Here is a 13,214-nt window from a genome sequence, read left to right on the forward strand (position 1 = left end):
CTTCCTAAATAAATACAAATTTCACTAAAATAAATACAAATGCCTCAAAATAAATAAAAATTTTCCTAAATAAATACAGATTTCACTAAAATAAATACAAATACCCCAAATAAATGCAAATTATCCCAGCCCCATTTGCACCTGGGGGGGCCAAAATTAAATCAGGGGAACAAAACGAGGAGGGGGAAAAAAACAGCAGCAACATTTGGGGTGAAACCCTGAAATTTGGAGAATTTGGGGGGATCTGAGGATTTTAGGGCTGAATTCCCGAGGGGTTTGGGGAGAAATTTCAGTTTTTTGGGTCCAGACTCCTCCCTGGTGTTTTGGGCGCAAAGTTCTGAATTTTTGGGAGGAATTTTGGTGTTTTTGGGAGCCAAACCCAGGAAGGTTTTGGGGCAAAAGTTCTGTCCCAAAGCTCAGGAATTTGGGGCTGAAATTTTGGAGATTTTAGGGACAAACCCCGGAAATTTGGGGGTGAAATCCCCACAGTTCTGGGGATAAACCCCGGAAATTTGGGGGTGAAATCCCCACAGTTTTGGGTTCCAACCCCGACAGTTTTTGGGACAAACCCCAGAGATTTGGGGGTGAAATCCTGGGGGGTTTTGGGGACAAACCCTGGAAATTTGAGGATGAAATCCCCACGAGTTTGGGGACAAACCCCAGAGATTTGGAGATGAAATCTCCACAGTTTTGGGGACAAACCCTGGAAATTTGGGGCTGAAATCCCCACAGTTCTGGGGTCTGAAACCCCAACAGTTCGGGGCTGATCCCTGCTCCTTTTCAGTCCAGTTCCTGATGATTTTGGTTCCAATTCCTGATGATTTTGGCGGCTCCGAGCTCCGGCGATTCAGGGGTGAAATCCCAGCAGTTGTGGCCCCAAACCTCGTTTGGGGTGAGATCCCAGCAGTTTGGGGTGAAATCCCAGCAGTTTGGGGTGAAATCCCAGCAGTTTGGGGTGAGATTCCAACACTTTGGGGCTCCGAATCCCAGCGATTCCAGGATGAAATCCCAACCTTTGGCTCCAGTCCCCATTTTGGGACCGAAATCCGGACCTTGGGGGCTCCAGTCCCCCCCGGTTTGGGGTGAAATCCCAGCAGTGCTGGCTCCAGTCCCCACCAGTTTGGGACCAAAACTCTCTCAGTTCTGGCTCCAGTCCGGGGCTGAACGCCTGCCCAGTTCCTCTCCTGATCCCATCTCAGTCGTGTCCATCCCGACCCCAATCCCATCCCAGTCCTGACCCCAGTCCTGATCCTGCCCCATCCCAACCCCAATCCTGTTTATCCCAGTCCCGCCCTAACCCAAATCCCACCCCAATTCTGATCCCATCCCAAATCCCATCCTACCCCAAATCCCACCCCAATCCTGACCCCAAATCCTGCTCCACGTCTTGCCCAGTGCAGGCTCTGATCTCGTCCATCTCCTTTCCTGACCCCAATCCCATCCCAATCCCAAATCCTACCCCATCACACGTAGGCCAGCTCGCTGCTCTGCGTCCTGCCCAGCTCTGATCCTGATCCCATCCCACCCCCAAACCCCAATCCCATCCCAATCCCAAATCCTACCCCATCACACGTAGGCCAGCTCGCTGCTCTGCGTCCTGCCCAGCTCTGATCCTGATCCCATCCCAATCCCAAACCCCAATCCCAAATCCCAAACCCCAAATCCCATCACACGTAGGCCAACTCGCTGCTCTGTGTCCTGCCCAGCTCTGATCCTGATCCCAATCCCACCCCAAACCCCAATCCCATCCCAATCCCATCACACGTAGGCCGACTCACTGCTCTGATCCTGATCCCATCCCAATCCCAAACCCCAATCCCAAATCCCAAACCCCAAACCCCAGATCCCATCACCAGCGCTCTTGTCCTGCCTCTGATCCTATCCCATCCCAAACCCAAACCCCATCCCATCCCATCCCGTAGGCCGACTCACTGCTGTCTGATACCCTCCCACAACCTCATCACAGTAGGCCGACTGCTGCTCTGATCCCTCCCATCCAACCCCATCCATCACACGTAGGCCGACTCGCTGCTCTGCGTCCTGCCCAGCGCTGGCACCGTTGCCGCCGCCGCCGCTGTCCCGCCCTTGCGCGGGCCCCCAGGCTCTTGGCGCTGGCGGGCCTCGGACGGCGGCGCGCACCTTGCGCCAGCCCAGGTGGTTGAGCTCGGCCAGGTTGAGCAGCACGCAGACCCCCGAGACGGCGAACATGAAGACCAGGAAGACGCTCTTCTCGGTGGGCCGCGACACGTAGCACTCCACCTCCTTGACGCACGGGTAGCGGTCGCACTCGAAGATGGCCGGCACGTTGAAACCGTACAGGAAGTACTGCCCGCCCAGGAAGCCGATCTCCAGCGCGTTCCTGAACACCACCTGGGCATGAGAGGGACAGGTGAGGGGTTGGGAACCCTCCTGAACACCACCTGGGCATGAGAGGGACAGGTGAGATAGGTGAGATGGGCTGGAGATCTCCAGCGCGTTCCTGAACACCACCCGGGCATGAGAGGGACACGTGAGGGTGTGAGAGAGACAGGTGAGGGCTTGGGGGCTGTCCTGGAGCTCTCCTGAACACCAGAGATGGGCTGGAGATATCCAGCACGTTCCTGAACACCACCTGGGCATGAGAGGGACAGGTGAGATGGGCTGGGAGTGTCCTGAACACCTGGGCTACAGCACAGACAGGTGAGATGGGCTGGAGATCTCCAGCGCGTTCCTGACCACCACCTGGCCACAAAACGTCACAAAAGGGACCCAAAGCTGGACGCCAGCTCTGCAAACCCACCTGGATGACGTAGAACCTGGAGATGCCCTCCTGCCGTTTCACCTTGGCGCTGCGCTGGGGCCTCGCCATGCCCAGCTCGGCGGGCTCCTCCTTGGGCGCCCCCTCGGCGCCCAGGCCCCCGTTGGCCTTGGGCCGGCGCGGCTCCAGCAGCGGCTGCAGGAAGGAGCAGCGGCGCTCGCGCTGCTTGGCCGCCTGGTGCACCGAGTAGGTGATGAAGCACAGGCTGGGCGTGCACACCAGGATGATCTGGAACACCTTGGGCAGAAAAGGGGAAATTCTCCAGGGTAGAAATTCACATTTGGGTTCAGGTGGAATTCACGTGTTTGAGTAGGGAGCTTGATGTGTTGTCTGAGTGCAAAAAGCCTGGGCTCAGAGAAACTGCTTCAGTGAAGGACAGAGAGCTGAGGGTCAGCGGGGTGCTGGGGATGGACAGAGGGAATGACCACCATGGTCAGCAGGGTCCTGGGGATGGACAGAGGGAATGACCACCAGGGTCCTGGGGATGGACAGAGGGAATGACCAGCAGGGACAGGGAATGACCAGGAGAATCAGGGAATGACCACCAGGGTCAGCAGGGTCCTGGGGATGGACAGGGGGACAGGGAACAACCACCATGGTCAGAGAAATGGACAGAGGGACAAGGACAGCAAAGTGACCACCACACTCAGCAGGGTCAGGGGACAGGGACACAAAGGGTGATAAAGAGAAACAGAAACTGCTGTGAGAGCAGCTCAACCTGACCTAAGAATTCTTTCTGATAAAGAAGAACCAGCAGCAAACATCACTGAAATTCGTAAAAATGAAATACGTGGAATTTTGAAGATGGGAAATTTTGAGTATGTGAAACCTTTTGTGAAATTGCATGCATATGGACTTGAGAGGGGCATAAAAAGGGACCTGAAGTTCCCAGAAGGATAAAAAGGGACCTGAAGTTCCCAATTCCCACATGTCATTTTAGGGGAACGGTTCTCACATGTGCCCAGCGCTGTAATAATCATTTTTTTCCCAACTTTCACCGAAGTTTTGGGTTTTGATTTGTGGTTTTGAGTTGTGTGTATCTGCGCAGACGTACCCAGTAGCGGATGTGGGAGATGGGGAAGGCTTTGTCGTAGCAGGCCTGGTTGCAGCCCGGCTGCAGCGTGTTGCACATGAACATGGTCTGCTCGTCCTCGTAGACCGTCTCGCCCACGATGGCCACGATCAGGATGCGGAAAATGACCACCACGGTCAGCAGGATCCTGGGGAGGGACACAGGGAATGACCACCATGGTCAGCAGGGTCAGGAATGACCACCAGGGTCAGCAGGATCCTGGGGAGGGACACAGGGAATGACCACCATGGTCAGCAGGGTCAGGGAATGACCACCAGGGTCAGCAGGGTCAGGAAATGACCACCATGGTCAGCAGGATCCTGGGGAGGGACACAGGGAACGGTCAGCAGGGTCAGGGAATGACCACCAGGGTCAGCAGGGTCAGGAAATGACCACCATGGTCAGCAGGATGCTGGGGGTGGACGGAGGGACAGGGAATGACCAGGAGAATCAGGGAATGACCACCACCGTCAGCAGGATCAGGGAAATGGACACAGGGCCAGCTAAGTGACCACCATGGTCAGCAGGATCCTGGGGACAGGGACAGGTGAGGTGGGGAGGGGTCTGCACTGGGAGTGACAGCTGGGGTGACACCTGGGGCTGGGGTTCCCCCACCCCAGCCTGGCTCACCTGGCCCTACCTGGCCACGTGTCCCCTGCCAGGCACGTGGCTCACCTGGGGGCTCACCTGGGGGCTCACCTGGCCCCCCCAGAGCTCCCCTGGCCCCCCCAGGTGTCACCTGGGCCACCCCCAGGTCTCTCCTGCCCCCCCCAGGTCTCACCTGGCCACCACCACGTGGCCGCCCAGGTGCTGCCCGCAGGGACCGTGGGCGGCCCTGAGCCACGCGGGTCACCCGGGGCCACCTGGGTCACACCTGGGTCACACCTGGGTCACACCTGTTCCCTCCCAATCCCACCCGGGGACACCTTTGGGGACACGTGGGGACCTTTTCCTCCCTCCCCCCAGAGGGGCCCCCCAGGCTGTCCCAGTGCCACACCAGTGCCACCAGTGCCACACCAGTGCCACCAGTGTCACCTGCTGCCCGAGGGGAGGTGACAGCGGGGAGGGGACAGCGGCGGGGGGCGGGGGGAGCTCCCGGGGTGTTGGGAGGGGATTTCAGGGGCCAGGGGGGGATTTGGGGGTCTCTGAGGGGGATTTGGGGGGGATTTGGGGGTACCTGGGATGGATTTGGGTCCCGGGGATGAATTTGGGGTGCCAGGGATGGATTTGGGGTGGATCCAGGGGTCCCGCGGGTGGGATCGGGGGTCTCGGGGATGGATTTGGGGTGGATCCGGGGGTAGGTTTGAGGTCTCGGGGATGGATCCGGGGGTCCCGGTGCTGCGATTTGGGGTCTCGGGATGGATCCGGGGAGTCCAGGGGTGGATTTAAGGGCGGATCCGGGGGTCCCGGGGGTCTCTGACCTGCCGATCATGGTGGAGTGCTGCTGCACCGCCGCCTCCAGCAGCCGCTCCAGGATGGTCCATTCGCCCATGGCTCCGGCCCGGGGGGCAACGGGACCCCCCGAGACCCCCCCGGAACCCCCCGGACCCCCCGGGACCCCCCGGACCCCGGAACCCCCGGGACCCCCCGGCTCAGCTGCGGCGCCCCCCGCGCCCCCCCCGCCCCCCGGGATCGGGCGGATCCAGCGGAACCCCGGGATCCATCCGAGCGCTGGGGGAGGGGAGGGGCGGGACTGGGAGCACTGGGGACACTGGGGGAGGGACTGGGAGGGACCGGGATAAACTGGGCGGGACTGGGAGGGACTGGGATAAACTGGGCGGGACTGGGAGGGACTGGGGGATAAACTGGGCGGGACTGGGAGGGACCGGGATAAACTGGGCGGGACTGGGAGGGACTGGGATAACTGGGCGGGACTGGGCGGGACTGGGAGGGACCGGGATAAACTGGGCGGACTGGGAGGGACTGGGAGGGACCGGGGATAAACTAGGGGGACTGGGAGGGACTGGGATAAACTGGGGGACTGGGGTGGGAGGACCGGGATAAACTGGGCGGACTGGGGAGGACTGGGATAAACTGGGGGGATGGGAGGGACCGGGATAACTAGGCGGGATGGGGGGACGGGGGCGGGATGGGAGGGATGGGGGAGTGGGAGCGCTGGGGGAGGGACTGAGGGAGGGAGTGGGAGAACTGGGGGAGGGACTGGAAGGGACCGGGCTCTGGTTTCACTGATCCCAGCGGTGTTCCCGTACTGGTTTCCCTGGTCCCGCACTGGTTTCCCTGGCCCCGCCCCTCCCGCGCATGCGCAGTTGCCGCCATGGCGCCGCTCCGAGTCCATGTCCTTTACTGGTACCGGGGGGCCCAAATTGGGGGGGCCCAAATTGGGGGGCCCCAATTCTGGGGGTGTCCCCAATTCTGGGGGGTCCCTGATCCCGGGGGGGGCGGGGCTCTAATTCTGGGGTGGGGGTCGTTAATCCTGGGGGGTGTGTCCCCAATTCTGGGTTCGTCCCCAGTTCCGGGTGTCCCCAATTCTGGGGGTGTCCCTAATTCCGGGCGGGGTCCCCAGTTCTGGGGGGGTTCCCCAGTCCCATGGGGGGGGGAGGGTCCCTAATTCTGGATTTGTCCCCAATTCTTGGGGGGTTCCCCTAATTCTGGGTTTGGCCCCAATTCTGGGTGAGGGTCCCCAGTCCCGGGGGTGTCCCCAGTTCTGGGGGGGTTCCCCAGTCCCATGGTGGGGAGGGTCCCTAATTCTGGGTTTGTCCCCAATTCTTGGGGGTGTCCCTATTCTGGGTGAGGGTCCCCAATCCCAAAATGGGTTGGGGGTCCCATTTTAACCCCCCCCCTCACTGCCCATCCCCCAGCGGAGCCTGAGGCTACAAACCCAAGGTGAGCCCCTCCCCCACCCCCTTTTCTGACCGCCCCCTCCCCAAAATCCGGGGGGGGACCCCAAAATATCCAGGGGGGAGCCCCCACCCCATTGCAGACCCCTCCCCAAATTGCAGTTTGTGAAACTGAAGCAGGAACTGGAGCGGCGCTTCCCGGGAGCCCTGGACGTGGTGGGGCTGGGGTCCCCAAATCTGGGGGGGGTCTGGGATGATTTGGGGCTGGGGTCCCCAAATCTGGGGGGATCTGGGGTGATTTGGGTCTGGGGTCCCCAAATCTGGGGGTCTGGGGTGATTTGGGGCTGGGGGACCCCACAATTTTGGGGTGGAATCCAGAGGATTTTGGGAGAACCTTGGGGTTTTTGGGGTGGGTCCCCAGAGGGGATTTTGGGGGATTTTGGGGATTTTTTGGGGTTGGGTCCCAAGGGGGGATTTTGGGGGTTTTGGGGCGGGGTCCCCAGAGGGGATTTCGGGGGATTTTGGGGGATTTTTGGGGCGGGGTCCCCAGAGGGGATTTCGGGGGATTTTGGGGAATTTTTTGGGGCGGGGTCCCCAGGGGGGATTTTGGGGTCTCTCAGCTGCCCCCCCCCCCCCCAGAGCGGCCAGGGCACCCCGGAGGTGACGGGATGGTTTGAGGTGACCGTGGGGGGACACCTGGTCCACTCCAAAAAGGTGGGTGCCCCTCCCCCCACCCCACTTTGGGGTCCCCCTCCCCATTTGGGGGTCCCTGTCCCCAATTTTGGGGTGTCCCCCCCCAGAACGGCGATGGCTTCGTGGACAGCGACCCCAAACTGCTCAAGATCGTGGCCGCCATCGAGTCCTGCCTGGCCTAGGCCCCGCTAGGGGGGTGCTGTCGCGACGTGTCGCGATAGAGCGCGAGATATCGGCAGATATCGCGATATAGAGCGATATATCTGCACATATCGTGATACAGAGCGATATATCAGGAGATATCGCTGGATATCGTGATATATCAGGGAATATCAATGAATATCGTGATACAGCGCCAGATAGCGGCGGATATATCACAATATATTGGGAAATCTCAATGAATGTTGCGATATAGTGCTGGATATCGGCGGATATATCACGATACATTGAGAGATATTGATGGATATGGCCAGGTATCAGAAGGTATCGGGACATATCCCTGAATATTGCGATATATCAGGAAATATCAGGAGATATTGCTGGACGTCACGATATATTGAGAGATATCAGGAGATATCACCGGATATTGCGATATATCAGGAGATATCGCCGGATATCACGATACATCAGGGAATATCGCGCTATATCGTGAGATACCGCCGGATATCTCTCGCTATCGGGACATGTCGCGACAGCGCTGCCCCCCCCAGCCCCACCCCCCCCGCGCTCCATGACGGAATCGCCGAAACGCCGCCGGCACCGGGCGCTGCCCTGACCCCGCGGGGACAACGGGCTGGGGGAGCCCACCCAATCCCACCAATCCCACCCTAATCCCACCCAAATCCACTACCCTTCATCCCACCCTAATCCCACCCTAAATCCCACCCTAATCCCACCCTAAATCCCACCCTAATCCCACCCGAAATCCCACCCTAAATCCCCTGCATCCCACCCTAATCCCACCCTAATCCCACCCGAAATCCCACCCTAATCCCACCCTAATCCCACCCTAAATCCCTCTGAGCCCACCCTAAATCCTTCAAATCTCTCCCAAAACCCTCAAATCCCATCCAAAATCCTTCATTCCACCCTAATCCCACCCTAAATCCCTTTATCCCACCCCAAATCCCTCAGATCCCATCCAAAATCCCTTCACTCCACCCTAAACCCTCAGAGCCCACCCTAAATCCTTCAAATCCCTCCCAAAACCCTCAAAATTCACCCAAAGTCCCTCAGATCCCATCCAAAATCCTTCATTCCACCCTAAATCCCTCAAATCCCACCTGAAGCCCCTCAGATTCCACCCAAAACTGTCAAATTTCCCTCTAAATCCCTCAAATCCCACCCAAAATCTCTTCATCCCACACCAAATGCTTCAAATCCCACCCTAAATCCCTCCAATTTCACCCAAACCCCTCCAATTTCCCCCGAAATCCCTCAAATCCCACCCTAAATCCCTCCAATTTCACCCAAACCCCTCCAATTTCCCCCGAAATCCCTCAAATCTCACCCCAAACCCCTCAAATTTCACCCAAACCCCTCCGATTTCCCCCAAAATCCCTCAAATCCCTCCCAAAACCCCTCAAATCCTTCCCAAAACCCCTCCAATTTCCCCCCAAATCCCTCAAATCCCTCCCAAAACCCCTCCAATTTCACCCCAAATCCCTCAGACCCCATCCTAAATATTTCACTCCACCCCAAATCCTTCCTATCCCACCCCAAAATCTTTTTCCTCCCTCTCCCCAAAAATCCCCTTTTTACCCCCAAATCCTTCCCCTGGCTCCGGAGCCTCCTCTTTTCCCCGAGCTGCCTTCGCCGACGCCGTTTTGAGCCAAATTCGGCTTTTTTGGGGATTTTCCTCCCACGGAACTTTCCCTGACAGGCTGAAAAATGGGAAAAATTCTTTTAAACCACTGAAAATACCCAATTATTTGATTATTCCCTCATTTATTTGTTCTTCACCCTCCACTTTGTGGCCTTTTGGGAATAAAACATCAGAAATTTGAGCCGGATTTGGGTGGATTTTGGGCTGTTTATGGTTTTAGGGGAAAATGGAGCTGAGGGAGGAGGGATGGGGGCTGTGCCCTTCAAAATTCCATTTTTTTGTTTAATTCTAAAAGCCAGAATCGTGGAATTGTGAAATTGTTCATTTTGGGAATAAAAGGATGGATTTGGTTTGGAGTTTTGGGGTTGTTTCAGGGTTTTTTTGGGATCAACACACTTTGAGTTCTTCTAACTTTCATCTGTTTACTTAATCCTAAAAAAGAATTAATGAAATCACGGAACTGCTCCTTTTGGGAATAAAAGATGGAAAACCAAGAAGGTTTTGGTTGGTTTTATGGATTCTTGGGGGGTTTTTTGTTGGTTTTGTGGGGTTTTTTGGGAAATTTTTGGTTGGTTTTGTGAGGTTTTTTGGGGGGGATCCTACCGGGTGTTTTCATGGGAAAAGAGAGCAACAATGCCTCGCTCCGAGTTCCCCCAAACTCCATTCTCTTTCTTAAACCCCAAACCCAACAACCCAGAGTTGGGAAATTATAGAAATTATGGAATTATGGAATTTTGAAGCGGAAAAATCTCCCGGATCCCCTCAGGGCCTCACGGCGCCCAAAATGGCGGCAGAGCCTCACTCCGAGTTCTTCCAAACCCCGTCCTCCAGCTTAAACCCCCAAACCAAACATCCCGGCGTTTGGAAATAATGTAATTGATGGAAATTATGGAATTAATGGAATTTTGAAGCGGAAAAATCTCCCGGATCCCCTCAGGCCCTCACGGCGCCCAAGATGGCGGCGCGGCCTCACCTCAGCCGACCCCCCCCGTTCCCGCCCCGCCGCGCGCGGGGCACGACGGGAACCGCCCTCAGCCGGGACCCGCCATTTTCTGCCGGGAAAGGCGGGAAGGGGGAGATCGAAGCCGCCGCAGCTGCATCGCGGGACCCGCACGGCTCCAGCGCCGCCGCCAGCGCCGCTCGCAGGTACCTGGGGCGCGGCGGCGGTCGGGGGTCGGTACCGGGGAGTGGTGGGGGGGGAAGCACCGGGAAGGCTCCGGTACCGGGGGAGGGTGGGGGGGCCGGGGTCGCCTGAGGAGACGCTTCTACTTAATCCCGCCTTCCGTGCGGTGCCGCGCGCTGATTGGCCAGAAGGTCGCGACGTGATTGGCTGTGAGGCACGTCTATCAAAGGCAGGGCGCGTGAGCGCCGCCGCCCCGGCGAATCAGCGGGGGCTTCGCGGAGTCTACTGGGTGTTGTAGTTCGCGGCTGCGCCGGCGTCGCGCTCAACCAATCAGGAGCTGGGAGTGACACGTCACGCGGCGCGGGGCGCTGCTGGGAGTTGTAGTCGCGTAGGCCGCGCGCGGCCCTCTCTCCCGGTTTTTCCCGTTTTTCCCGTTTTTTTCCCCCCGTTTCTCTCCCCGCCGCTCCCGGCGCGCTCAGGCTGTGACGGCCCGGGATGGCCCGCACCAAGCAGACGGCTCGGAAATCCACCGGCGGCAAAGCGCCGCGCAAGCAGCTCGCCACCAAGGCGGCCCGGAAGAGCGCGCCGTCCACGGGGGGCGTCAAGAAACCGCATCGCTACCGGTAACTGGGCAGACTGGGGGGGACTGGGGGGATACTGGGGACACTGGGAGGGACTGGGAACACTGGGACAGGGAGGGGACACAGGTGGGCCACAGGGACACTGGGGTGGGTGACAGGGAGAGGACAAAGGGACACAGAGGGGACACAGGTGAGTCACAGGGACATGGGAGTGATACAGGTGTGTGACAGGGCCAGGGAGGGCCACAGAGGGGACACAGGTGGGACACAGGGATGCAGAGAGGTGACACAGGTGGGTCACAGCGCCCCATAGGTGACACAGGGTGAGTGACAGGGACAGAGAGGTGACACAGGTGAGCATCAGGGCCAGGCAGGGGACACAGGTGGGACATGGGTCGCAGGGCCAGGGAGGGGACACAGGTGGGTCACAGGGACACAGGTGGGTGTCAGGGCCGCAGAGGTGCCTCAGGTGGGTGTCACCAGCCCGGGGTGCCCCATCAGTGTCCCCAATGTCCCCCCCAGCCCCGGGACGGTGGCGCTGCGCGAGATCCGGCGCTACCAGAAATCCACGGAGCTGCTGATCCGGAAGCTTCCGTTCCAGCGGCTGGTGCGGGAGATCGCGCAGGACTTCAAAACCGACCTGCGCTTCCAGAGCGCCGCCATCGGGGCGCTGCAGGTGAGGGGGACACACCTGGGCACACCTGGGACACACCTGGGATACACCTGAGCACACCTGGGCCAGGTGAGGGACACACCTGGGCACACCTGGGATACACTTGGGCACACCTGGGACACACCTGGGCACACCTGGGATACACCTGGGTACTGACAGTGACAGCCCAAAACCAACCTGCGCTTCCAGGCGAGGGACACACCTGGGCACACCTGGGACACCTGAGCACACCTGGGCAGGTGAGCACACCTGGGCACACTGCCGGTGGGCACACCTGGGCACACCTGGGATACACTTGGGCACACCTGGGACACACCTGGGTACTGACAGTGACAGCCCAAAACCAACCTGCGCTTCCAGAGCGCCGCCATTGGTGTCACCTGTGGGTGTTACCTGTGGGTGTCACACCTGTGCAGGAGGCCAGCGAGGCGTACCTGGTGGGGCTGTTCAGGGACACAGGGACACGGGGGTGGGACAGACGGATACAGGGGTGGGACAGAGGGACAGGGAGGTGACAGGTGACCCCATGGATGTCACACCTGTGTCACACCTGTGTCACACCTGTCCCCAGGAGGCCAGCGAGGCGTACCTGGTGGGGCTGTTCAGGGACACGGGGATGGGACAGACAGACACAGGGGTGGGACAGAGGGACAGGGAGGTGACAGGTGACCCCATGGATGTCACACCCGTGTCACACCTGTGTCACACCTGTCCCCAGGAGGCCAGCGAGGCGTACCTGGTGGGGCTCTTCGAGGACACCAACCTGTGCGCCATCCACGCCAAGCGCGTCACCATCATGCCCAAGGACATCCAGCTGGCGCGGCGGATCCGCGGCGAACGCGCCTGAGCCCAGGGCCAATTCCGGCGGATTCGGGCAAATTCCGGAATTCGGGGAGTTCTGGGAATCCCGGGATTCCGGAACGCCGAGAGTTCTGGGGCGGATTCCTCCCTTTTTTGTACAACTGGGGGTTCCACGTTTTTCTACGCGAGGGTTTTGGGGGAAATGGGAGGTTTTTGGGGGGGAAAAGTGGGAATTTTTTGGGGACAAAGCAGGAATTTTTTGGGGGAAAATTGGAATTTTTTTGGGGGAAAATAGGAATATTTGGGGAGAAAATCAGGTTTTTTTGGGGGGGGAAATGGGAATATTTTGGGGGAAATTGGGAATTTTTGGGGAAAAAAATGGGAATTTTTTGGGAGGAAAATGGGATTTTTTTTGGGGAAGAAAATGGGCAATTTTTTTGGAAAAAATGGGATTTTTTTGTGGGAAAATGGGAATTTTGGGGGGGGAAATGGGTTCTTTTGGGCAGAAAATGGGAATTTTTTGGGGGGGGAAATGGGAATTTTTTGGGGGCAGAAAATGGGGTTTTTTTGGGGGGGAAAATGGGAATTTTTTGGGAAGAAAATGGGAATTTTGGGGGGTCGGTGCTGCCCTGTTGGAATAAAGAGAAAAATCCCACGGAAAATTCTGGATTTCCTTTGGAATTCCCCCCCCCCCAAAATCTCTGGGGTTCCTCAAAATCTCTGGGGTTCCCCAAAATTTCTGTTTTCCCCCCAAAGGTGCCACCAGGTGTCCCCGAGGTGCCACCACCCCCCCAGCTGTGCCAAGGTCGCCGCTGTCCCCTCCCCGTTGCCCCACCCGGGGCAGAGTCCAG

The 13,214-nt window shown here is 58.4% G+C and overlaps 3 protein-coding genes across 4 annotated transcripts; 2 read left to right on the plus strand and 1 right to left on the minus strand.

Annotated features, from left to right (window-relative positions):
- Positions 1-2,009: 2,009 nt before the first annotated feature.
- LOC115916677 (gap junction delta-2 protein-like) lies at positions 2,010-5,398 on the minus strand. The gene is given in 5 exon segments (XM_030970393.1): positions 2,010-2,072; positions 2,074-2,370; positions 2,780-3,034; positions 3,852-4,017; positions 5,291-5,398. Coding segments are annotated over 5 exon segments (852 nt in total). The 5' UTR covers positions 5,362-5,398.
- Positions 5,399-6,112: 714 nt separating this feature from the next.
- SELENOW (selenoprotein W) lies at positions 6,113-8,154 on the plus strand. The gene is made up of 5 exons (XM_030970396.1): positions 6,113-6,176; positions 6,689-6,713; positions 6,830-6,883; positions 7,307-7,381; positions 7,468-8,154. The coding sequence occupies exons 1-5, from the start codon at positions 6,145-6,147 to the stop codon at positions 7,540-7,542; spliced, it is 261 nt and encodes an 86-aa protein (XP_030826256.1). The 5' UTR covers positions 6,113-6,144; the 3' UTR covers positions 7,543-8,154.
- A 2,047-nt stretch (positions 8,155-10,201) lies between these two features.
- LOC115916678 (histone H3.3) lies at positions 10,202-12,582 on the plus strand. Of its 2 annotated transcripts, XM_030970394.1 has the most exons (4): positions 10,202-10,331; positions 10,788-10,931; positions 11,412-11,565; positions 12,281-12,582. In XM_030970394.1, the coding sequence occupies exons 2-4, from the start codon at positions 10,804-10,806 to the stop codon at positions 12,407-12,409; spliced, it is 411 nt and encodes a 136-aa protein (XP_030826254.1). In that variant the 5' UTR covers positions 10,202-10,331; positions 10,788-10,803; the 3' UTR covers positions 12,410-12,582. The 2 variants fall into 2 exon arrangements, with proteins under 2 accessions (XP_030826254.1, XP_030826255.1); XM_030970395.1 differs by lacking the exon at positions 10,202-10,331 and having other exon boundaries at positions 10,543-10,931.
- Positions 12,583-13,214: the final 632 nt, after the last annotated feature.

The sequence above is a fragment of the Camarhynchus parvulus genome, unplaced genomic scaffold (assembly GCF_901933205.1).
Source record: "Camarhynchus parvulus unplaced genomic scaffold, STF_HiC, whole genome shotgun sequence".
Lineage (NCBI taxonomy): Eukaryota > Metazoa > Chordata > Aves > Passeriformes > Thraupidae > Camarhynchus > Camarhynchus parvulus.